The sequence below is a fragment of the Anser anser genome, assembly GCF_964211835.1.
Source record: "Anser anser genome assembly, chromosome: 3".
NCBI classification, from domain to species: Eukaryota; Metazoa; Chordata; class Aves; order Anseriformes; family Anatidae; genus Anser; species Anser anser.
In genome coordinates, this window is record NC_139722.1 from 48,813,210 (window position 1) to 48,837,219 (window position 24,010).

The 24,010-nt window shown below is 40.4% G+C and overlaps 1 protein-coding gene across 8 annotated transcripts in view; it reads right to left on the reverse strand.

Moving 5' to 3' along the window:
- Positions 1 to 3,897: 3,897 nt before the first annotated feature.
- BEND3 (BEN domain containing 3) overlaps positions 3,898 to 24,010 on the reverse strand; it is a 151,161-nt gene continuing 131,048 nt past the window's right edge. For 2 of the 8 annotated variants that reach the window (XM_083830175.1, XM_083830171.1), the window contains exons 2-4: positions 14,636 to 14,680; positions 13,947 to 14,170; positions 3,898 to 8,846 (exon numbers count right to left, since the gene is read on the reverse strand). In XM_083830175.1, coding sequence (XP_083686301.1) covers positions 6,594 to 8,846; positions 13,947 to 14,170; positions 14,636 to 14,669 — 2,511 coding nt within the window. In that variant the 5' untranslated portion in view covers positions 14,670 to 14,680 and the 3' untranslated portion in view covers positions 3,898 to 6,593. Of the gene's footprint in view, positions 8,847 to 11,888; positions 13,689 to 13,946; positions 14,171 to 14,635; positions 14,681 to 18,505; positions 18,661 to 24,010 lie in introns of those variants that run through there. The other 6 variants (XM_083830178.1, XM_083830176.1, XM_083830174.1 and 3 more) reach the window with 5 other exon arrangements.

The window sequence follows — 24,010 nt, forward strand, 5'->3', positions numbered from 1 at the left end:
ATCCTCTGTTCCCCAGTCCCACTTGCCATTGCTATTCTAAGTGGTTCCCATCATCTCCAGGGATGATGAGGGAAGTGAGTAGAAAGACTTGTTAAGAGTAACACGTCAGGGAGCTCCAGCTGATGAAAGACTTTTTTTTTTTTACAGTGAGAACAATCAATCACTGGAACAACCTCCCCAGGGATGTGCTGGAGTCCCCATCACTTAAAGTTTTCATGACACAACTGGGCAGGGTGCTGGACAATCTCATCTAGGCTCCCTTTTCCACAGAAGGTTGGACCCAACGATCTTTCACGGTCCCTTGCAACCAGGGCTGTTCTATGATTCTGTGGGTAACAACAACAAGAAGCCTACGCCTGCTTGGCATCCAAGATGGGCAGGGAAGCTGCATCACCGAAGGTGGGTGACGTAAGAGAGCACAGGCAGGGCCATTTCTTGAGTTGGACAGAATATGAAAACATTAGGGAAAAACCTTAGGTCTGAACTTTTGGCAGAGCCTAGTAGGAAGTAAAGAAGATGTGTCCTAAGGTGACTGCCACCAAAACCAGGTCTTCAATGACAAAGGTAGAAACGGGCCTCCATCATTTAAAATGCTGATCCACTTGTAGTATCAGCGAAGGGGAAAGAAAGGAAGACTTCCTAATGAGTCTTATGATGGGTAAGAGTGCCCTCTTTGGCTTCGGGACTGAGATAGCTGAAGGGAGAACTGTACCAGTTTGCTTCAGAAAAGAAAGCTTCACTCACAGGCAGGGTGACCTCAGAACACAACTATGACAGCAGGAAGGTGAGTAGTTGTTCCGCTTGGCTACACTGATCTGTCCTGGATAAGGTTCTCTATCGATCAGAGATTGATTGGCCTGGTATTGTTGAGCAGGTTGCTCTAGTTCCTACAGCCTTCAAACATTTAGACTGCGAGCTCAAGAAAGGCAAGGCTTGGTTAATGACTGACCTGAGCGCCAGGCGGGCAGCTCCAGCGTGAGTTCTGGGAGGTGAAGGAAGAGGCACACCACAGCCACAGTGCCGGACCTGCGGAGTGTTTTTAGACAAGGTAGGCTCACAGGTAAATCATACATTCAGCTCCTATGAAATAGTTCATGTTCAACGCGACGGTCAGTCTACAATGGCACACATGGGGGAAAGGAGAGAAAAAGGTGTGGGTTGGCAGGGGGAGCAACACAAATCTGAGTGCTGCTGAACCAAAAAAAAATAAATCTTCATTTCCAATGCTAGAGCATTCAATGCACATACGGACAAGTACTTCAAGGAGACCTCAGGTTTCTAAATCAAACGAGGAGGAAGCAGGAGAAACAAGGAGCAGCATTGCATGGCATCAGACTCCTAGATTTTATACAAGGGATCAAATCTCAAAGGTACGATGTGATCCCATTGAGTGTCTCAGCCCTGCTGCTGACATGTCTTGGGATCTTCATCCCACAGGAAACATTTGTAGACCTTACCAACATGCTTCCTTCCATCGTACGCTTTCAGGGATGTATCACTTCAGTTAACTCATAAGGTAGAGTTTGCCTTCCAGGGAGGTGAGCTTCGTCTCCAAAGCACTAACACATGATGCTACAAAATGCCTCTGGAAACAAAGACAAACTGTTGTTTCACCATAATGAAATTTGGGAAGGAAATTGGGAATGATTATTTGACATTTGTGTGTGTGGGAGAAATATTAATTAGCTGATCTTCCTCCAGTCTTTGACAATCACCATTTGTTTTGCTTACGTCTATTAACACAAATTTTAGTGTGACTGGACACATGATGATTTTGTCCGTTTCTTAACTGAGGGGTTATGCTAGGTTGTTTGTTTGTTTTCAAGGAAAACCTGGTTAAAAAACAAAAACCAACCAGACAAAATCAACCACCACAACCCCACATTTGTTCTATCTGTGTTTATCTTTCTGGATGAGGGGGCTGGGGGGGAAACAGAGCGTATTATTCTCCAAAACAGCTTTATCTCACTCCTATTACAGCTCTTTCCGTCCCATAAGAATTGAAGTCTTTTCAGATCGCTGCTAATGAAAGCAAAGTGCTCAGTGGGGACCATGGCCACATCATGAAACAGATCAGGAAATGGAATAAGCAGTGGCCTGTCCACGTCACAGGTCTTTGCTTATATGCCCACTAACTAGCAGAGACACCACCTGGAAAATGCCAAAAAAATAAGAAGGGATATGCTGGATAAAAATAATACAGCGTAGGGGCTAATCTGTCAGTCGGATGAGGTACAAGGAAAATGTTCTGACTATGATGGGATGTTGATTTTGGTAGGAGGGGTTTGCTTCCAGCAGTGGGACAGCCTTCTGCTGCAGAAGACCACCCCTCACAGCTGCGACAGATAACCATGAGAATTGTGTAGCCTGTAAGAAACGTCTCTAAGAAATTAAGACTGGCACTACCAGTGGGACGTTTATGTGAATAACTTCTATAATGGAGAAGATCAAGTTTCAAAAGTACTGTAAATATTAAGAGTGTATCTTGACGCTTACTAGGACAAGCGATTAGGTAAGACATATAGATGGGAGGGGGGGGTGTTTCTTTGTCTCAGCCCTTCTTGCCAAAGACAATCCTAAGACAGAATTAAGAGAGGGCACTAAAGCTATTCATTTAAACAACTTCAAGCACATTTAAAGGTGTTTGTTGTGGTTTTTTTTTCAGAATGTTACTGAAGTAGAAAACATACCTGCATTCCTGCGTTAGTGCCAACAGAACAGCAGTAACAATGGTTAAAAACAACCACCACCACCACCCAAAAACAAACAAACAAACAAAAAACCGAAGTCAAACAGAAGAAACGAAGAAATTTTGGCAATGACAGTGATCAAGTTTTTCCTCAGGAAAGTCATAGGCTTGAACCTGCCACCACACTTGCTCTACCATAGATTTTAAATGCAATCAACTGAAATGTGCATGGCAAGTAAGAACACCTGTTAATTTACGCCACATCCTCAGTACTGGCAAGCTTAAGACATATTGAATTTTTTGGCTGTTTCACATCCCTTTAATCAGTGAAATAAAAGCTAAATAAAATAAATTATCAACAAAACCTGCACATTTCTTTTCTGTGCTTCTCGGGGCTGTAGAATTAATGTTAGCCTCCTGTTCCAGCATGAAATTAGACCTGGTGTGCCTTTGTAGTGTCGAGGACACAACTCTGCTTCTCACTCTTATAACACAGATATCAAACAATAACTGGAAAAAAAACAGATTAAATAAAAATCTAGAAATATATATATTAATTTCCTGGAACATGAAACACGGGTGGCTATGATGCATTAAGCATAACAAAGTGGCTGACTTCAAGTAGAGCTCTTCCTCATTTGAAAGCTTGTTAACAGCTGAGTACAGTTAATGGGCAATAAATTAACGTGTACCTGATCTCCCTTTTGACGTTTTGTTTTACATCTTTTACAATGCTTCTAAACAAGGTTTAAATCTGTGTGGGATGGGAAAGACGCAAAAACACGCAGCTAGGAGGTATTACACTTTTTCTTTCAGAAAGCTGTTAGAGGCGAGCTATTCGGTGCTTATCCAAAGGTGATACATTTAAATTATAGGTAGACAGAGACACAATATTCACCTCAGCAGGATCTTCTGACCCAAGAGGCAGAAAGTAACATCCACCTACAGGGAGTTAGTGTGTGTATGTTCCAGACATTTAAGTATCTAGCAATATTCCTACTATTTCGAAAGGGCAAGTTTGCTCTTTTAAACAAAAGAACTCTGAAAGACAGAAAGAAATGGCTGCAGCAAAGCAGGGTATTTTCAAGTATGTAGTCAATCTGACTAGCTAAGTTTATCTCAGATCTTAGTAACAGACTTTATAGGGAAAAAGTCCTGCTCGTGTAACTGTAGTCAGGCAATCACCAGACAACATTCCTCTTGTATGAAAATAATATAACTTTAATTTATTTACAGGACAGACCAACTGGATGAAGTGGCTGTACTTCAGATGCACTGCAAGGGTGAGCTTTAGTGAGCTACGTCACTACCCATACGTCTGTATTTTCTTGATATCGGTCATAAAGCATACAATCAAACAAATCATGAAAGGTTGTGAACAGTGAGATGAAAGGAATGTACACAGCAATTACACAGAAGTTCAGAGAAAAAACAGTGAGGATCTTTCCATACCCACTTTTGAAAATGCCATTTCAAAAGGTGAAAATCTCTTTTGCACTAATTAGTCTATAAGATAAATGGACTGATTGTGCCTTATCAGGAGAGGGTGATTCAAAATATTCTAAAATATCCACACCTACAGTAAAAGCCAGTATGTCTCAAATTTGCATGCTAGCTAGTAACATCTGTCAATTGTACAAAAGTTTAACATCTATCGACTTCATTTGGGAGCTTCAACATCACTTAGTGGTAAAACATGCATGACATTAAGATAAGAAAATTACAAAGAAAACCTGCGCTTCATATTTCTTACCTTCTGGTCAGGCATTAACAACACAAAATTAAGAGGCTGTTGATTATTTTCTGCCAGTTTATGTCTCCCATAAAAGTGCATGTAAAAAAATTCACAGAGGTGCTAGGTAGCATACAATTACAAGAGAAAGTCTTGGTTTCTGATACATTCAATTTGCTAAATTTATGCACTAAAATGAAAGATGCAGACATTGTGGTATCAGTTCTTTATCTTTGGTAAAATGTTTTCATTTTATTATAGCCGTATTTGCTCTGATATCCATTTTGTGCATGGTCTGCTATTATTTAAACCAACAGGAAGCATTTAAATGGATATAAACAGTATCAGTGTATTATTTAGTACATTCATGACTTTCTTCATACATTCTTTCAGAATGTTGCTAGCACATGGGGAAAACGAGCAAATGCTACCATCTATTATGATTTATTCCTGGTTTAACATGATATACTTTTGCTAATACTTGCCATTAGGACAAAATGTTTTGTTTTGCTTTTTAAAGGGAGGGATCAATATGACTCTAAGAACAATAAATTCTAAAAATCCGAAGTAAAAATATCAATTATTTTGTACTTTCTTACAAATGCTAAAATAGAACATTACACTGGAACAGACTCAGAATTTGATTCTATGACCCACCTAAGTAAACAACAAAAAAGGACCACAGAGAACGTCAACAATTGCTCCAAGGTGTTCCAGTGATGGTCAGTAAGCAATCACCGTCCCTACTGACTTAAAAATTCATGTCTGACTCCCTATTTCATTTATTTCAGTATTTAGGGAAAAAAAAAAAAAAAAGAGGAAAACTAGTTTTAAAGCAGTGCTCTCCAGTGACAAATCATACAGCAGAGTCACACTGGGTTCTGGGTGGTCTCTGTTACACTTGAACATATTAATGATGCAAACTTGACTGTATGAACCTAAGTTATACATACACAATTATGTCTCCAAATAGATACTAATTACACTAAATCAATTTTGCGAAGTGAGGGAGCTCAGTACCCCTACACCTGAAAAATCCAGATGGCGCTGCACTGATGCAAACCATGAGTTACATTACCACAGCTCATACGTGGGGACCCTGTAGCATTCAATTCCATCGCAGAACCAATCTCTGCATGTAATCTTTGCAATTTTTATATATTCAATTCATTATTAACGCTGGAAACCTTTGGAATCATGATTTTGACAGAGAGTAAGGTCTAAAATTTTTCTAAGTTCTTGTTGCTTATTATGTTGTTGTTGTCGTTGGCATTTTGCAAATAGAGTGGCAAGCAGGCAATGGCAATACATTCCACGGGTATAGGCCTGGGGCTGTGCTGCTGGCTTTACTCGCACAAGCCATCCTTAGTCGTGCCAGCAGTGACACTGAGCAAAAAATAAAACTCACAGGGGCAGGATCAAGCTTGCGGTGTCAACATAAAGAAACATAAAGAAACATTCACATTGTGTCCATGCTCACATCTTAATTCTTCAATAGTTCAATTCTCAGAATGTTTAGAAACAAAACATGGGTAACAGTCAAAAACGGAAATTACATCACTCTGATCCATTCTTTGACACAGTGTTACTACTTTCAGTATCTCAGTATGGTCAAGAACAAAACAAACGTAAAGCTGCAATTACTGCAGAAGTCAAGTCAGACATTCCAATGATTTTCAATGAATATGGCACTTTCAAAAACAACTAGACTAGTAAATTTAAATTAAATTTAAATTTCAAACTCCAAAAGAACTAACATGACTGTTTATAAGTGTAAAATGAAAAACTGCCCCTGAAGAGCACAATGATTTTTTTAAAAAAAAAATCTTTATTATTAGAAAGTGATAAAAAAGGAAGATGCAGAAATGGGGAGTGGAATAATACAGTTTCAATATATGTATTTGCACCAGTGAAGGTCGTGCTCTTAACGAGTCATTAATAGCTCTGTCACCGATGACTTGTGATCTTCACCCATGTACAAATGTAGTAAGCCACTTCCCACTGCTGCAGTGCCCACATAGATGCAACACGCATGTTAAAATGCAACAAACTTAGTGCCTAACTGTCCTAGATGCTGAGCAACCCCAGCCCCTGACAGGCCCCTCAGGCTAAAACAAAGCATCATCCTGACAATAATTTAGTGGTCAAAGTCTTAGGAATTTCAAGAGCCTGTCACTTCTTGGCTTTCTTTGCTTTTTTCAGTATATCACACTTTTTTCTGTTAGGACGCCGGCATCTTTCGTCAATGCTCGGTATACATTCATAATGCCATACTTCTTCCATTTTCTCCACGGGGTAAACCGCTTCCACGTAATGACGGATCAGTCTCAGTCTGATAGGATCAAGCTGTTTTTTGTTACAAGCACCTGAATGGTTGTATTGCAGTCTGAGATTCTCGGGAGTAAAGAGTTCTGGAAAGAGTCTTACAAGGAGCCTGGCAGCAAAGTTTCCAACTGAAAGGCTCTGCTGTACTATCTCTCTCACCTCCTTATCAGACAGCAAATACAGAGAAGGCACAGGGAAGTCTGGGTTAGGAATAACAAGTTCATCGAGTGGTATCTTGCAAAAATCCTTGCTGCTTCTTTCAGGTGGCAGCGGTGGCCCTTCGAACTCTTCTCGAAACCTTTCGGGGTTTATTGCATAGCTGAGAAATTCCCTCCTCTCGGGCCCCGGCACGTGGACCTTCCGCTGCTGCTGGTACGAGCGTCTTTGCTCCGTGTCTCTTCGCCGACACCTCTCGTCAAGCTTCCCAACAAATTCCAACGTCCACACTCTGTCATTCTTTGCCCTCGGGTACAGTATCTGCACGTAATGTCGAATTAATTTAATTCTAGTGGGATCGAGCTGTTTCTTGCCTAAAGACCCACTACAGTTGTATTGCTTCCGTAAGTTTTCATGCGTAAACAGTTCGGGAAATAAGAGAACAAGCAATCGAGAGGCAAAATTGCCTATGGAAAGACTACTTTCATATATGTTTTTAATCTGTTCTTTGTTCAACAGATAATCTGGGACAGGGACATCAAAATCAGGAGGGGGAAAGTCAAGTTTCTCAAAGTCAATGGGCACAAGCCAGATTTTTTTTGAGCGTCTACCGGGTTTTTCGTATTCAAAACTATCTTCCACTTTTATGATGGATACATCATCTGGTAAACTAGAGGAATCGTAACAGTCATCTCTCAACTGATCGCATTCACTTCCATCCATATACGTATTTTCAAGCTCCTCGTTTATTCGCTGAACACACTGCTGCAACCAGGCTTCTTCTTCTTGCACGTCTGGAAAGTAAATTTCAGTGTACCTACGGATTATTTGAAGCCGATGAGGATCCAGCAGTTGCTTCCCAGAGTCTCCATAGCAGCTGTACCTTTCAGCTAATTTTCTGTGGTCAAAGAGTTCTGGAAACAACCTATGTAACAAAAAAACAGAAAATTCCCCTGGAGAAGAAGCTTCATCTAAAAATTCATTGAGATCCTGAGCATCCAGAATGTAATCTGAGGCAATGATGCTACTCCTGTCCAAGGACAAAGCTTCTTCCTGCTCTTTATCGTCAATAAAATGAGAGGATTCTACCTGCTCAGTATCATAAAAACTAGACGATTGCACACTCTGCTGACTATTTTCCATCTCCCTTTGAGCCCAAAATCTATTGAAAAAATCATTGACTTGAGGCAAACACTCCACCTGCCAGACAGCTGTATTCTTCACAGAAGGATAACAAACTTCCACATAGTTACGGATAAGCTGCAGATGAAGAGATTCAAGTTTCCTTTTGTTAAGAAAGCCACACGTGCTGCAGTTTCTGTTGAACTCGTCGTCGCTGAAGAGCTCTGGGAAGAGCTGCACTAGTAACCGGCAAGCCAGGTCTCCCCCTGACGTGCTTTGATCCATGATCTGTTTGAGCTCTGCAGAAGTCAGCGTGTACTCGGGGGGAGGCTTGAAATCTGCAACGGACTCCACCGGACTGACTTGCTTTTTAATTCTGCTCACCTCCAGAGACAGCAGGTCAACTTTACTGTGAAGTTGAGTCATATTGGAATTGAGGGTGTTCAGCGTGTAGAACATTTTCTGTATCAAAGAATATATATTTGGGTCAGACTCTACAGCAGCAGCTGCTGCGGCGATGGCTGCAGCAGAGTCCCTCTTGCGCTGGTCATTCAGAGTCCGAAGATGCGAGGGACTGCTGGGATTGATTTTTTCATACAGGTCGTAAGAGGCAAACTGCTCCGCTCCTGCGGGGTTCTTCTTCTCTGTAATTTTGTGTGAGATGCCATAGAGAGGTTTCTTGTAAGACGAAGTGGTTATGTCACTGAAGGGTTCTTCTTCACAGAGCCACGTTATATTAGGATTCTTGTTCTTGCTCGGCTGCTCTGTATTTACCTGAGTGGGCGAGCCAGCGTCTCTGTTCTTCATGTTTGAATTGCAGCCCTTTGAATGAACAAATATTGTATTAGTAAGACTGCCTTAGAAATACTACCTATAGACATGTGCCCCTTAAGCAGGCACTGTTACATGAAAATTATTTGTTACACATATCAAATTAATAAACTCACTAGAAAAATACATCAACAAAAATAAGGTAAAGTCTTATTTGTTTGTCTTTTTCATTTTCTCTTGTCTCATGGCTTTCACCATAAGATATAAATTCAACTATAATCCTTAGCACTCTTTACCCACAGAGCTCTAAATACTCTCCCAAATTAAGTATCATTATGCTCCACCTTGTGCATGAGAATCTTGAGCTGTAGAGGACTTGGGTGGCAACAAGTCAGCAGGAGAGCCAAGAATAGAATCTAGATTTTCTGACTCCTCGTCCTGTGACCTTGCCACTGCCTCCACCACCTACATTTAATGTTTCTAGCACTCTCTTTAGGTTAGGTTTTGAAAATAACATAAAGGCTACACCACAAAGACACCAAAATTATTATTATTCTCTTCTTTCTGATGTGAAAAGTTTATACTGTGTTTTTCTTTGTTGTTGTTGTTGTTTGTCTTATCTTTATAATGGTGTACAACTCTTAAAAAGTTCTAAGAATGTAATTTTTAAAAATATTTTATTGAAATAACATTTTTTTAAAAAGTTAGGATTATCTTGATATTGACTTTTTAAAAAGGGAAGCTTAATTAAGACCTCTTTATTTCTGAAAGGCAGAGAAATTTAGATTCATGGCTTTACAATTTTCAAAATAGTTTATATAAAAAACAGGAGTCAGCTCTTAAGAAATTCATGTTCTCGATCATTTCTAACTCTACCTCACTGTTTGAAATCTGAAGCAAGCATTTTCATCAACTCGCAGTAAATATGCAGGGCTTGGGGATTTATTTTTTTTTTCAAACAGATGGATATTGCAAATAATTCTTATGAAGTTAAGTAGATACAACATAATCAAAATTCACCATACAGAATCCAAACATGAGAAAACATTCACAGATTTTAGAAAAGACTGTACTAAAACATTTTGGCTTGGCTTGTTCCGCAGAACATTAATTAGATTTTAAAAAATACAGAATTTGCATTCAAGTATTAAAACGAATGGAACACAGACTTGAGGTCTGAGCTGAGAGCCATGAACAATTTGAAATGCTAGCAAAGACCCCACTACATCCTACAATGAGGAACTCGAATTAATGTTCCTTTCTGAAAAACAGAACCGTGACACCCACAAAATTAGCCCGGTCCCTATGTGTCCTCATACTTGGCATCTGCCTACTCCAGAGACAAACTGAATCTAATTACTTTTCAATTTCTAAAGCAATGCATGCTCAAACAGAACAAGCTGTTTTTCACTCCAAGATTAGGAACCAGCAAACCCAATGAAATTGGAGTTGCGGTTCCAAATTCTGCTCTCATTCACATCGTGCAGCCCTACACATGAAAATTCGTGTGTGCACTCAGAGATGTGTGGATGGACAGATGGCAAATGAAAGCGTAACATAAAGGCAATGTATTTCTCGGTGCACACAATCCTTAGCAGCGGTGGTGCTTAGGACACCTGACTTTTCAGGTCCCATTTGGAAGACTGTAGATCACATTTGTTATGGGGACAGCAAGAAGCCAGAATTGGGGTACCCCACCACCAGCACCTCAAGTGTGGCTTTTACCCCAGCAAGAGGTATGATATACCCCACTGAAATCAGGTCGCTGTGACTTATACCAAAACACAAGAGGCTGACAGATCCAAATTGCTCCCAGCTAATCGTAGGCTCCTATTCTGGCCCTGCAGTCAGCACAGATGCCCTGTGCTTGTCAGTGGAGAAACAGAGGCATTTCCAGATGGTAAGTTAGCTCTCCCAAGCGGACATCACCTGAAAGCAGGTCATGACAATCTCCTCGGACAATAGGGACCCACGGGCTGTTCTGCTGCCTAGTCAGACACCCAGGCTGAGCTACAAACTTCTTTAACCATTTTGGATCAAAAGAACAAAACAGAATTCCAATTCTGGAGAATATACTTCTTTGATACCAAGTGAAATCTCTTTACCTAAGCAGCTAGCTTTTTCTGCTAGCATTCCTGTTTACAGAGAATATTCCAAATATTCACTCACAGACAGAGCATGATTCATTCAGATCCTTTACTAAATAGCTTGCCAAGGTCACCAACAGTCTGTTAGCTCACTTCAGAACTCCTGCTGCCTTTTTTTTTTTTCTTATTTAATTATACAATAAATCTAGGCAATGTGAGGGTACCTTCTATTACTGCACACCCCATACACAGAGCCAGGATAAAGCGATATTGGAATGTGTATTAACCAGCACACATTGTTGACTGCAGCATCTTATGGCACTTTGACAGTGAATATTCTGAAAGGCTGCGTTCTCGGATCTGGATGCGGTGCTCTGGAGCAAAAGCTGCATTCATGCCAAGAACCACGGCCGACCTCTGCTGCGACGGCTGCAGAACTCCTGCCCTTGCACTAAGGCAGCTCGCAACGTTTGGATCTGGCTGCGGAAGGGATTTGGGTATCTGCATTTCAGAAGCACACAGTCAACGTTCGGCTAACAGATGACAACACATTTGGGCCTACGTTTAAGCCTTTCCTATTTCAGAAGCAGTCTCATCGTCCTTCCCTTTTGCTTTCAATTATTGTGTCTTTATACAGTTTCTATCTGGGAACAGCACTATTCACAGCATAAATATGGGGCTTTTCTTCAACTCTCCAATTACCCTAGTATTTAATATTTTAAATTAACTGTCTGTAATTTTTAAAGACACTGATCTTTAGTGCCTTCAGTGTCTTTACTGCATTTCAGATAATACCACTTCCATTTAAGATGATCAGTTTTAATGTACGGTCAAAAAACAACCAAAGAGATTTTTTTATAAGATTCAATATAGATAATATTGTGCTATTTTATACACCACATTTGCATAGCAAATTTTTGTTTTATATACGTTCTTTGAAAATGTCCAAAATGCAGCATTTTGGTAAACACTGACCAATATAATTCATTATGAAATAATCTCTCACATTATCTCTTGGAGTCCTAAGCCAAGTTTTAAAAGTTGTTTAGCTATTGCTCTCCTCACTGTTAAAGTCCAGGTAATTTATGAGCTTTATCACACTTTATAAACAAAGTCCCAATATCTGTAAAAACACAGAACATAATACTCTAGCATACAAATAAAGAAGAATAAATATATTTGAGCAAGAAAAGTATTTTTAAAATCTATCAAATACATAAGAATTTGCAAATGTCTTCTGCATTTTTTTTAATTTATATTCTCCTACTTGGGATTTTTTAAAATTATTTTAAAGGAATTTAGGGACAAATATTTTCTGATTTTGAAATGACAATCAGAATGATTAAAAAAAAGTTTAATGTCTTCTCATAGGAAGTCATTCGGTAATATAATCACCAACCCAATAGAATAATTATATAACATAAAAAGTACAGCTCTAATTATATCCTATACAGATGCCTATGTGATATGTAGTAAAAATACACTACGAGCACAATATTCTCCAAAATATCTTGTTATCTGTTTAAACAGAAATAGTTAATGAAGTCATCAACTGAAACAAAATATTGGTACTAGAAAAGCAGTGCACTTTAAAAACGTTGTTAGCATTGAGGACTATTTCTGGTTGTTAATTTAAGTAAACATGCTGATTCACTGAGGTCAGTCAAGAATGATTTTTCATCATTGTTACTGGGTCACTTTCTGATACAATAAATCCAAGGTTATAATTCATTTCAGACAAATTTTTTAAAATGTATTAAAGGCAAACAGTGAAATACAAAGAAAGCAGAGTTCAGAGACCATTATGCAGCTCTTTAAGGATTTCTATTGTAAGTAAAATAATTGCAAAAAGTAAAGAGAAAGGAAAAAAGAAAGAAACGGTGTTATAAGATTAAAACCTACCTACCACAGGAACTCAGGAATAAAAACAGAGCCCCAAGAAGTTACAGAGATGACAGTCAAGAAAAACAAATATGAAGAGCTATGGCTAGAAAGGAGAAATGAAATGCACAAACACAACACAGAGTAACTGGCTAAGTAGCAGAACAGCAGAAAAGGATATGTGCATTAGAGTAGGTCATAAACTAAATATAACCCGGGGCTTGAAGTTATTCAAAAGAGGATGAATTTGAATCTGGGTTATTTTAATAAAGTGCTGAGTGTGAAAAACAGGAGGTCATTATACTGTTCCAGAGGGTGTTAGGAGAGATTTGACTATCCAACACTGACCACTACCCTTCTGGGAATCTCAAAGAGAACAACAAAAATATAAGGTGACTCCTGAAGAAGAGCTGAAGAGACAGAATTTTAGTCTAGAAAAGGAAGGGCCAAGGGTGGACGGCATCACACCAGTTTTCCCACGTGCAAAAGACTTTTTTTTAGGAACAGATGGTCACTGCTCTCCCTACCGGAAAGAACAAGGACAAAGAGAAACCTGCTCAGTTTCAACAAAGATTAATGAAAACGTCTCCAATCACTAGGGAGGTGAAACACTAGAAGGCGATAACTGAAGAGATTTGGAATCTCCTTCACTGGCTGGACAAACGTCTGGATTGTCACAACTGGGATGCTGAAGAAGTTGTAATACATTCCATTCTTGGTATGCTGAAGTCTTCTGCATCCCTGAATTTTTACTGTTCAAGTAATACATAAAGTTATGCTCGTCTCACTGACATCTGTGTCACGGAAAGAAGAGAGTTACAGCCCTGATGCTACCACTGAGGATCCAGCTGAAGGACTGTGTGACATGAGAGGGACTGTACTCAGAGTCATACTCAGTCAATCCAAATCCCTAGCTGCTCCTATGTTCTCTGAAAAGCAACAAAAATATACTTCAAATGAATGAATTAACCTGTAAATGTATTTCATAGATACGATTGCTCCCACGTTAAGAAATGCCCAGACAAGTATTGTTTGTGAACTGGGTCAAGATCAGCCATATTTGACTCAGACTCATTATTAATGCAAATCTAGTTAAATGACTTGCATTTTGCTTATAACAGCAATGAATTTAGCCTATAAAATATGAACAGAAAAATCACACAGTCATGTATAGAGAAGTCACCTCTTGTGTAAAGCGTCTTTTCTTCACACTGGGTAAGACATCTTGCTGGCTCCCTGAACCATCACAACCAAGTGAGGTCTGTTTCCGTTTGTTGGAATCCTGTAGGCAAGTAACTGCGCCATCCAGTGAGTGTTTCTCAGAAGATCTGGATGTTACCGAGCAGTCTAGAGCTTCATCTTCATTTTCTGTTTCTACTTTCACAATATTTTTTTTAGGAATTTTTACTGGAAAAAGAGAAGGTTTAGAAAGATAAAGCACTCTCTCCAGAAAACCATGACAGCCTTAATACAATCTTTTGTGTTTTGTTTCTTTTTATGAAAATGTGTTTTGAAGAACATCATTTTTTTTTATGACTTGCACAATAAGTGTATGCTGAGGCCACCCCAAAGTCAAGCTTTTATTATGCTAGGAACCAAACAGTCATCCAGTAAATGACAGTTTCTTCCCCGAAGAAGAGTCTAAAGTATAAACAAATAAAGTTACAGTAGGAAGATATTTTGGAGGGGGAGGAAGGATGTAGAGCAGAAAATATAATGAGTAAAAAAGATAATGGTGTATTTTAGATAGCTTTTCAAAAACCATTAAATTAATTTGTCCTGATCCAAGTGCATTCGTTGTCAGGTTACAAGGTTTCCATTCAACAACTGTTTTTGCCTGATTGCAAGTTACACAGTGGTACAATATTTTACCTTCGTCATCATCAGTGATTTCAGCTGAATTCATCTTCTATCTCACTAAAAAACAAAACAAAAATACAAAACCAGGTATCAGCATCTTTGGAATCCGGACACACCTACATCTGTTTTGGTAATTACTTTTACTCCACAGCCATTGGGCGTTAACAGCCCATGGATACGGACTTTTGCAGTAACTAGGGATTTTCAGTAAATTTCATTGCCAGCCATAGACCTGTCAACACGTGAACTCGGCCGCAGACAACACACGACGGCTAGGAAGTTATTTAAAACAACGTGTGATTTTCCAGTATTGAGAAAGTTGTTTTAACCATCTTTATAAAGTATCTTGGCAGCACAGAAATGAAAGTTATCTGTATTGAATTCTCCATCCTGTACTAAGTTACCACTTCTTATTACAGTCAAATGTTTTCATGCAGTCATTGTGGGTGACCCAGAGTCATAGCAAAAGTAAAACTCATCATAAAGTGGAATATACATATGCTGGAATAAGGTTTCACTTTAAAATCGTTGATCTTCTGATACAGATTGCATTAATTGGAACTGAGCAACCTGTAGATCTGCAGTAACTACCTTTTTTCTTACTGTAAGCCAACAGCCTCTAAATAATGTAAGAATGTTTTGTGGTTTTTTTTTGTAAGGAAAAGAAAATAATCTGTCTTATCCTAGCATGATTTTAGCATTACTTCTCATATGCAAGACTCAGTTTTATTTCTGTTTCCTTGAAAACTAATTTGGATAATTACTCGGGATAAACATCAGTCTGCGGACATGTTCCCAAAAGATATTCTAAGTCTTTCGGAGATCTGCAAAGCAAACAACCTGAGAGCTCCCTGGCCCTCAGGAGGTACACACACAGCTGCAACCTGACACTCTCAACTGGTAAACTGGTGACTGGAAAACTGTCACACACCACTCACGCTCATCTACGCCCAGCCTTATGTTTACTTGGCCGGATTATTATTACTTTACAATTTCCACAGTTAGATTCCTTCTTCGTACAGTTTTATTTCAACTGTTTGTGTCTATCCTTTAACCAAGGCCTGAAATTTGTCGGTATTACTAGGAAGAGAGGCTTGTTTCTAGCTGGAGCAGGTGAATAAAAGCAAACAACCCATCAAAAGTGTACACACAGCCTATGAGTGAGGATTACAATGAAATCTAAATAAGAGATTTGAGTAAGGAGGGGGAAGACGGTATGTTTTAGGAAAAAAAACACTTTCCCTTATTTTCAAATAGTGTTGAATACTTTAAAAAAAATAACCTCACAATATTGTTAAAAAAATAAAAACATTTGAATATTGAGTAGCTGTGAATTTATTTTTTCTTTGTCACCCATGGATGGCTGTTAATGGTAAGCATGAGATCACATTCAGAGTAAGGTTTAGTACAATTGACCACAACAGGTAGCACACATCCAAACAAAAGATGCATGAAGTTAAAATCTGCTCATCCTGGGCCACTCCAGAAACCCAAATATCCTCTGACACACTCGTCTTCAACATGGCCCTTACATACAGCCTTGTAAAGGGCATCCTTAAGAGGATAACGTGAGATTGTCTTCATCTCATCACCAGAAAAAGTATCCCTCAGCTGTACACGGAGCTACTATAAACCCCTCAGATACCTCCTCCTACCTGCCATAATCCCCTCTTTTGGGACTTGCATTTATGAATTGATCCACACACAAATTATGCCAGCCTAACAGTACTAAAATCACTTTGCTTAAATTTCTAGAAGTTCTGTAGGGGCCCACACCAACTGCTGAACCACCGGGTAAGAACGGGTGAGGACTAATACCCAGCCTTACTAGCTCAATAGTATTTATGAATTTAGACACAGCCACTGAAGTCCTGTATGAAAAATCCTACGAAAACATTGTATTTTGTACAGCACCATCAAAAAGCTATGTTGGACTTTAAGAAAAGCACACTATACTAGCAGTTCATGTTTTGCCCTGATATCCGAGATACACTGACATTCAATTTCCAGACCTTCCGTCCACTGCATCAGGCTTAGCTCCAAGGGACGTGGTACAAAACCAAAATGGGGAAGCGCCCAAGAACTGTGAGACACAATCTTTTACATGAGGGCCTAAGGTGAAAGCAAGCAAACCAGCTGCTGCTACTGCCGAGTGCTCTACGACAGAAATCAAACCGCTCAGGTCTTCCAGCCGAATCCTGGACAGCTCTATCAGAGCAGATCACTGCTAGCTGGTGTACTGGTAAACACAGAGCCAGAAGAACAGAATATAAAAGCGGGGGCGGGGGGAACAACACAAAATATTTAGGAGAGGATATATGGAAATGTATTTGTCTTGTAACTATTGCTACTGCTGCTATCCAAAAAGGAAGAATGCTTTAGGAGAATACTAAGAAAACAGAAGCAAATTGTAACGAGAAGATAAATGAGGCTCTGAATAATCACTGTTTAAAACTGCAAAAAAGTGAAAACTGAAGCAAAGCGCATACCCTGGTTAACTGTTAACTTTCTAAAGGACACAACATCGGGCAGGCCAAGCTATCCCCAACTCAGGTCAAATAATATCAAGTCAGAACGTTTTGTTCCATGTATTTGAAACGTAGTGCTACTACTTGAAGCTTTTTTATTTGAAAACTGCCAGAATGAAAATAAAAGCAGATAGTAAAGAAGTGTCAGATTGGATGAACCCAGGAAATACTGGACTTCGTATTTCAGCTCTTGGGTGTCAAACAAAGCATGAGCTCCAACCTCTTCCTTTTTGGGATCCCTAGTAATCTCTCTCCTATCTGTTTTCCTATCTTCTGTGGTATTTGTAAGAACTTAGGTATTATGAGAAAATTAAGCACACGCAGCAACTTCTGTTGAGAGACAGGAGTCAGCTGCCCCTGTAGTTTCCTGCCACGCCGTCCCATCTGCTCCCCCTGCCAGGCATGGCTGCTCACCCCACCTCCACCGAGCTCTTTCAGCTCGATAAACTGACGGAAAATAATTCACTTCTTTTTCTGTTGGGTCACTTGTCTCCTAATTCAGAGAAGAAACGGGGCAGGCAAGCAATCAGGCCAGGCTCCGAGCAGCACGGTCATGCTGGGACACCGCCGGGCTTGCATCTTGTGAAATGGGGGCCTGGACGCAGGGGTCCAAATCATGCCAACACCTGCAGGAGCGGGCACCTTAACAGCCAGATCTTGATGCTAACGAAGTCGACTGGAGCTGGCTGTGCACATGTATGTCTAAATTTTTGCTGAAACTTCTCGTATTTCCACCTAAACTGACCAAAAAAAATCACATTTTATGAATTATGAACATAAACCCAAAAGTTCAAGTTTTAGAGTTTTGCCTGTAAATATTGAAATTAGTGAATTATTTTAGGAGCCTTTCCTGGTGTCCATCTTGTATAAAGAGTTCATTTCCAAAGAACGTGCGAACCTTTTAGAAACACCTAATGCAACAGGCTCAGAATAGGTAAACTGACACATTCTTTTTTATGCTTACAGTAAAACAGTCTGAAAGAATAACTCTTATAACCCTGGTGATGGATCGTGCACCTCCAAACACTAAAGATGAAGCGAACAGCCAGTGCTCTCACTTTCTCTCCCAAAGAGACCGCTACTGATTAGAGGCAGTCTGTTTCTAGTACAGCCATTAGCTAAACCTACCTCACGTAGGATGGACAGGGAGATGTGTAGCACCTGGACAAATTCAACACCCAGGGAAGAAGAGGTAAATGGACCCTATTCCCAGAACGTGAACAACAGATCATTAGACTTTGCTGCCTACGTTTTGTCTGTTTGAAAACTCTCAACAACAATACGCAGTTTGTAACTTCCATGTGATCAGCGTCCCCAAAAGAAATACCTTCCTGACTTATCAGCAGGCACTCACCTTCCCGTCTAAACTGATAGCTACCAGTGCTGGTACTGCAGGTACGTGTACCTCTGGGTGACAGCGAGGAGGCATGAAGTGCAGCCTGCGTGGTGCCAGCCCTCACCTGGGAAGAAGACACAGGCGTTCCCCTCTGTCCTCTAGGCTCACCCTTACAATTCTGAAATGGTTAAAAAAGATGAACCAAAAAGGAGTCTTCTTAAAGTAAGAAGCTTTGTTTAAAGCTTTGTTTTTCTAACAGAAGTGAATAGATTTGAAATGATTTGAAAAAACAATACTATTCTTTTTAACCTAACGTATGATGAGCTTATTTGCAGGGAACTGATCTGATAGATAGCACTGTGCCCTCCTGTTCCGCGTTCAGGCTACTTCAAATACATTAAACACGCATTAGTCTAACTCTAGACACCAGTCTAAGCATTTGATTTGTGATCTTGAGACTTGCAGCAAGATCCCGAAATCCCACTCAGCTACCAGCTGAACCTGAAGGTGTTTACAGCTTCTAGATACCAGGTTTCTGCTGAGATTGCTACACGAGGAGCTACTCTGCATCTGGCCTACTGCCTGAGACTCAACAGCCGTTTTCAGAATGCGCTTGGTACTTCAGGGCTCTCGCAGAGGACGGTCATAAATAAGCATGGGGTATTTATGGTTAAAGAGCTATTTGGGAGCTAGAAAACCTGTGGGGCTGCTTGTTTGTTTACTTTCCTGCTCTTGATTTTGCAGCAGAGACAAGGCTGCAGGTCCCCAAATCCTAGAAGAGCGGTCTCACCACCGGGCGACGGGCACGCTGGAGGGCAGGCGGGACGGGGAACAGAAGGCTGGGGTGCGAGGGCGCTGGGAATGAAGAGGGGTCCCAGCACACCTCGGCTGTCACTATTGCCCAAATCCCCCTCCCACAGATCCTGCCCTCCCTTCTCAACAGATTAGACATGGGAAAGGGAGAGCTCAATGAAGGGAAAGCACAATCCCTGCTCCCACTCACATCACTCAGGCACATGCCTCTATTTCAAGGACTTCCCAGGTTATGACACTTAATTTTGTTGCACCATTTTGGTAACAACATCAAACATTCAGACGGAAATACCCATTGCTAATAGAAAAGCTCAACACATAGCTCCGTGCTGCAAGTTCCAGAGCTTGGAAAAATGCCTTATAAAAAAGAGGTTTGGGAATGTTTACGCTCCCCCGTGCATTTAGTGCTAACTACTACCCTGCTGCTGCTGTTGCAAATAGAGCAAAAAATGTGATCCATCTGTCAAAAATGTGCCTCCTGAAATATGCATAGAAGCCTTAAGGATTTAAAACACTTAGGTACAAAAGATTTATGAATAAGGGAGCAAACTGCAAATCATGCTCCAAATGTATTTCAGACTCATGTCATCTCGTATGCTACAATGCACAATGTGTAATGCTACTTTAAAAAGTAGCACAAGAGCTTACTTAGTTACCGATAATAACTTAGGTTACTTAGATATTGATAATTGATACAAAAGCAAATTGAATCATAAGCCTAACTTAAATCATCCCATGATGGACGTTCTCCTCCTATTTATACCTAACAATTACTAATTAGTTGGCCGTGGAATATGTTTTTCCTACTTGTCTTGTGAACAAAATGCAAAGGGAAAAGATCGCGCTGATAATAGAGGATCAAGGCAGTTCTCCGAGATCTTGCTGATAATTCAAGATCAAGGCAGTTCTCTGCCCTTGCAATCATTCTTGAAGAAAGCCTGATTGATCACTTTTAAGCACTGACTTAAAAAACAAAAGCAGAACAAAAACAAGAACAGGAAAAATATTGTTCCTCTACTGTTTGTAACTAAAAGGTAACTCTTTACAAACACCCACATCCAGTGTAGTAATTTCTGACAACTGGGGAAAAAAATGTAGCATAAAAAACATGTAGGAAAGGATAAAAGTGCTCAGATGCGGTATGCAATTTTGATTACATACCACAAAATTAAAATGAGTCTTAATTATCTTAACTAGTATACTCTAATATAATAAGAATTTGTTATCAGTTTTATAGAAGTTTTCTATTCCTAATTTTAAATGCTTGCAAAACATTGTACTGTTCGATTCATTAATGCATGGTAAATGTGTAGATGCTGCTTCTTGAACGCACATGATCCTACTAACTATTTTAGTATCCCATGTGGGTTGGAAGGAACGTCTCTATTTCTTCATTATATGTTATTATTAATAACAATTAATAATGTAACAGGTTTTTTTAGACATTGTGTATTGTGAGACGTTTATTCCTTTTATTGCCTCATGGTGGTACATTGCTTCACACAAAAAACTCACAGGCTTCAGTGAGAAGTATTCTACTTGAGTTTTGTTTGTGTCTGAAGATGTGAATTGTTGTTTACACTTTGGTCAAAAGATCTGACACAGTGTTTGCTAGCAACACTAAGAATGTGTTTAAAGCCTACCTGGAATACACCGTTCAATTTCTTTGCTTTCGGCATGCAGTGAAAGGTAGAACACTCCTCTTAACAGGCAGGTAGCCTAGTAAAGTTAAATAAAGGATGCAAATGCCAAAAAAGCTGATAGTCTAAGGAGATAACACTGGCTAAATTTTACAAGATCAGTACACTGAAATGCTGTTATTTTGCTTTGTTTTTTAACAGAAATTAAAAAAAAAAAAGTAGCAGCTCCTTCTCTTACACATGCCTCCCTGCAACACAACTTTATCACAAGATAACAATGCTCCGTAATTACCTTGTGGTTTTCCTGAAGCCAACCAAAACTGCTGTGTGTATACTCATCTTTTGCAAGGGACAGCGATTACTCATGAGACAGTAAAGAGCCTGAGGTCCTGCTCCTTGTCTCGGGGTTTCTGCCTGCACTTCACGTGAAGCACGTGTTGGGGAAAACAATTCAAAACCTCACAACCCAAAAACAAAGACGCAGACAGACTGGAGAGCAGCCAAAGGCAGGCCACAAAGATGATCAAAGGGCTGAAGACCCTGCCCCATGGGGAAAGGCAGAAGGAGTTTTCGTTTTACCCACCCTGCAGAAGGCTCGGGGGGGACTCATCACAGCTTTCTAGTAAAGGGTGGCTACAAAGAGGCCAGAGGCACTCTGTACCCAAGGAGCCACACAGAGAGGATGAGGGGCAATGGGTACAGGCAGCTCTGGCAGAGGTTTTGTCTCACTGGGAGAGGTTTTGTCTTGATGTAAGATATTTTTTACAGAGGAACACATTTCCCAGAGACATGGTGGAGTCCTCTTAACCGAAGGTTTTCATGGCACAACTGGACAGGGTGCCAGATAATTTCACTTAGTCTCCCTTTTCCAGTGAAGGTTGGACCCGACGATCTTTCAAGGTCCCTTCTAACCCGTGCTGTCCTGTGGCTCAAAAACACAGAAAGCGGCTGATCCTTCCACAGGGAAGCCCGTGGTCTTGGAAGCAGGCGCGGGCAGGGCGTGAGGGGAGAGCGCTCTGACAGCCCGCTGACAGCAGATGTACTGTCCGTCATGTCTCAGAACGAGCCCTGCCCACCTCTCTGAAATGACCAGAGCAAGCACCTGCTCCTAAGGGGGGCTCCTCCAGCCCTTCCAGTCCCAGGAGAGACTGTCCAAAGTGCCTTTCTCCCTTCTGCTGCGTCGTGGGACCAGACCTGAATGACTGAAAACTCTGGGTCTGGCCTGGGAGCCCAGTCAGTCAGAGCTCCTACTTCCTACCCGCAGCACTGGGTTCGGTAATTTCACTATTACAATTATTCTTTGGGTACATTTGATTCCTTCGACTTCTAAAAATCCAATGCCACCCAAATTCAATTTAACAGAATCACACACAAATACCACTCCAAAAACTGAGCCCTCGAGTGCACTTACTAGAGGCAATGTTTGCTTCCTGCTCAGGGGGTCAGTGACTTGACTGGAAATCTTGCAGAATATTGACAAGGCCTTCTCAAACACAACAAAACAAACATTTTTTTTTCTGGGCTTTCTGGAATTTTCATTAATGTTTTTATTTCCTTTCTGAATATCCTCCTGTTGCTGAAAACCTCACCAGCATCCTCATTTGCCCGAAGTGCAGAATAAGTAACTGGAGAAGGTCACTGTCAGCATACTACCACCTGAAACACCTTCACTTACTGATGCCAAGTTACACCTAAAGCTACTGCAACAAACAGATAAGAAAAAAAGAAAGAAATCTGTATTGTTCGCTCTGAACGTCTGACTGTGCTTTGTATGCATTCAGTCAAGTCTCCTTAGAAATTATGACTTTTTTTCTGAAAAGGAATTTTGAAAAGGCATGGGAAGTCACTTGAGCAGGTAGCAGGTTGAAGATGCAAGTCTGACACCCTAAACTGAGTCAATTAAAATATATATACCATCTGATTTCAAATAGTCCACTCATCTTAAAGAAACCATGGAATAAGAACATTGCTTCAGTTACCTGAACAAAGGGCAAAATGCACACAGAGAATATAAAGAATACTTAGAGCAGATGGCTTCTATTCTGTCAATTTTGTGATAGTAGGGGTGCTGATAGTGACCCCAAAATGAAGGTTTTCAATAAAATGTATTCTTGATATCCTATACTTACAGAAGAAACACGAAGTGCCTTAGAAAACAATATTCCAGCATTACAATCATGTTCCAACTAAAAATGCAACCACAGCAAGTTTTAAAACCATGAAAAAAATATCTGTAAAAGAACGAGCAGCTGCTGCTGGAAGCTTTGCCCTTATGGACAATAAAATCCCTATACTTAACATAGTTTGAAAACCTCCTTTGCTGCCCAGTAGAGGAGGACAGGAAGCTTCAGGTCTCCACTGAAGCCAATCTGCAACGACGGCACTTTGCCAACAGGGCAACATTTTGCTCTTACAGGGCATGCTCTCAAGTTGGGGCTTTTTTGTGTTTCATGTTAAACTGTGTGCACAGATGCAGTTCAAAAGTGATAATAAGAGAATCAGTGCACAGTTTTCCTACGTGGTGCCTGAAGATGAAATTTTCTCCTCGTCTCCTGTGTACTTTCTCTAATGCCAACCTCAGTGGTCGGTGTAGCGCTAACCCAGGTTATTTCCAGCATTAACGTGCTAGTTTGGTTTCTCCTCTTTTAGATCTGCGTGAAGCAGCCCGTTTTCCTCAGTGCTTCACCCCCTCCCCTTATCCTCATGTTTTACTTCAGAATACCGCCCTATCCGATCCCCAAACGCTTCAAACCCCCTCTTTAAGATGATAATAAAGTTAGTAAGTTATTTTTATGCACTGGCTTGACCCAAGCCACGAAAACACCTGGTAAAAAAAAATAAAAAATAAATAAAAATAATCACACTGCGTGGCTGCCTGATGCTGGGAGGGGGGGTGTTTGGGGGGGAGGGGCGTTTAATGAGGGGATGTTTAATGAGGGGGTGCTTAACGGGGGGGTGTTGTTTTGCGAGGGGATGTTTAGTAAAGGGGTGTTTTATGAGGGGGTGTTTAGTGAGGGGGTGCTTAATGACGGGGTATTTGAGGGGGGGGGCGTTTAATGAGGGGATATTT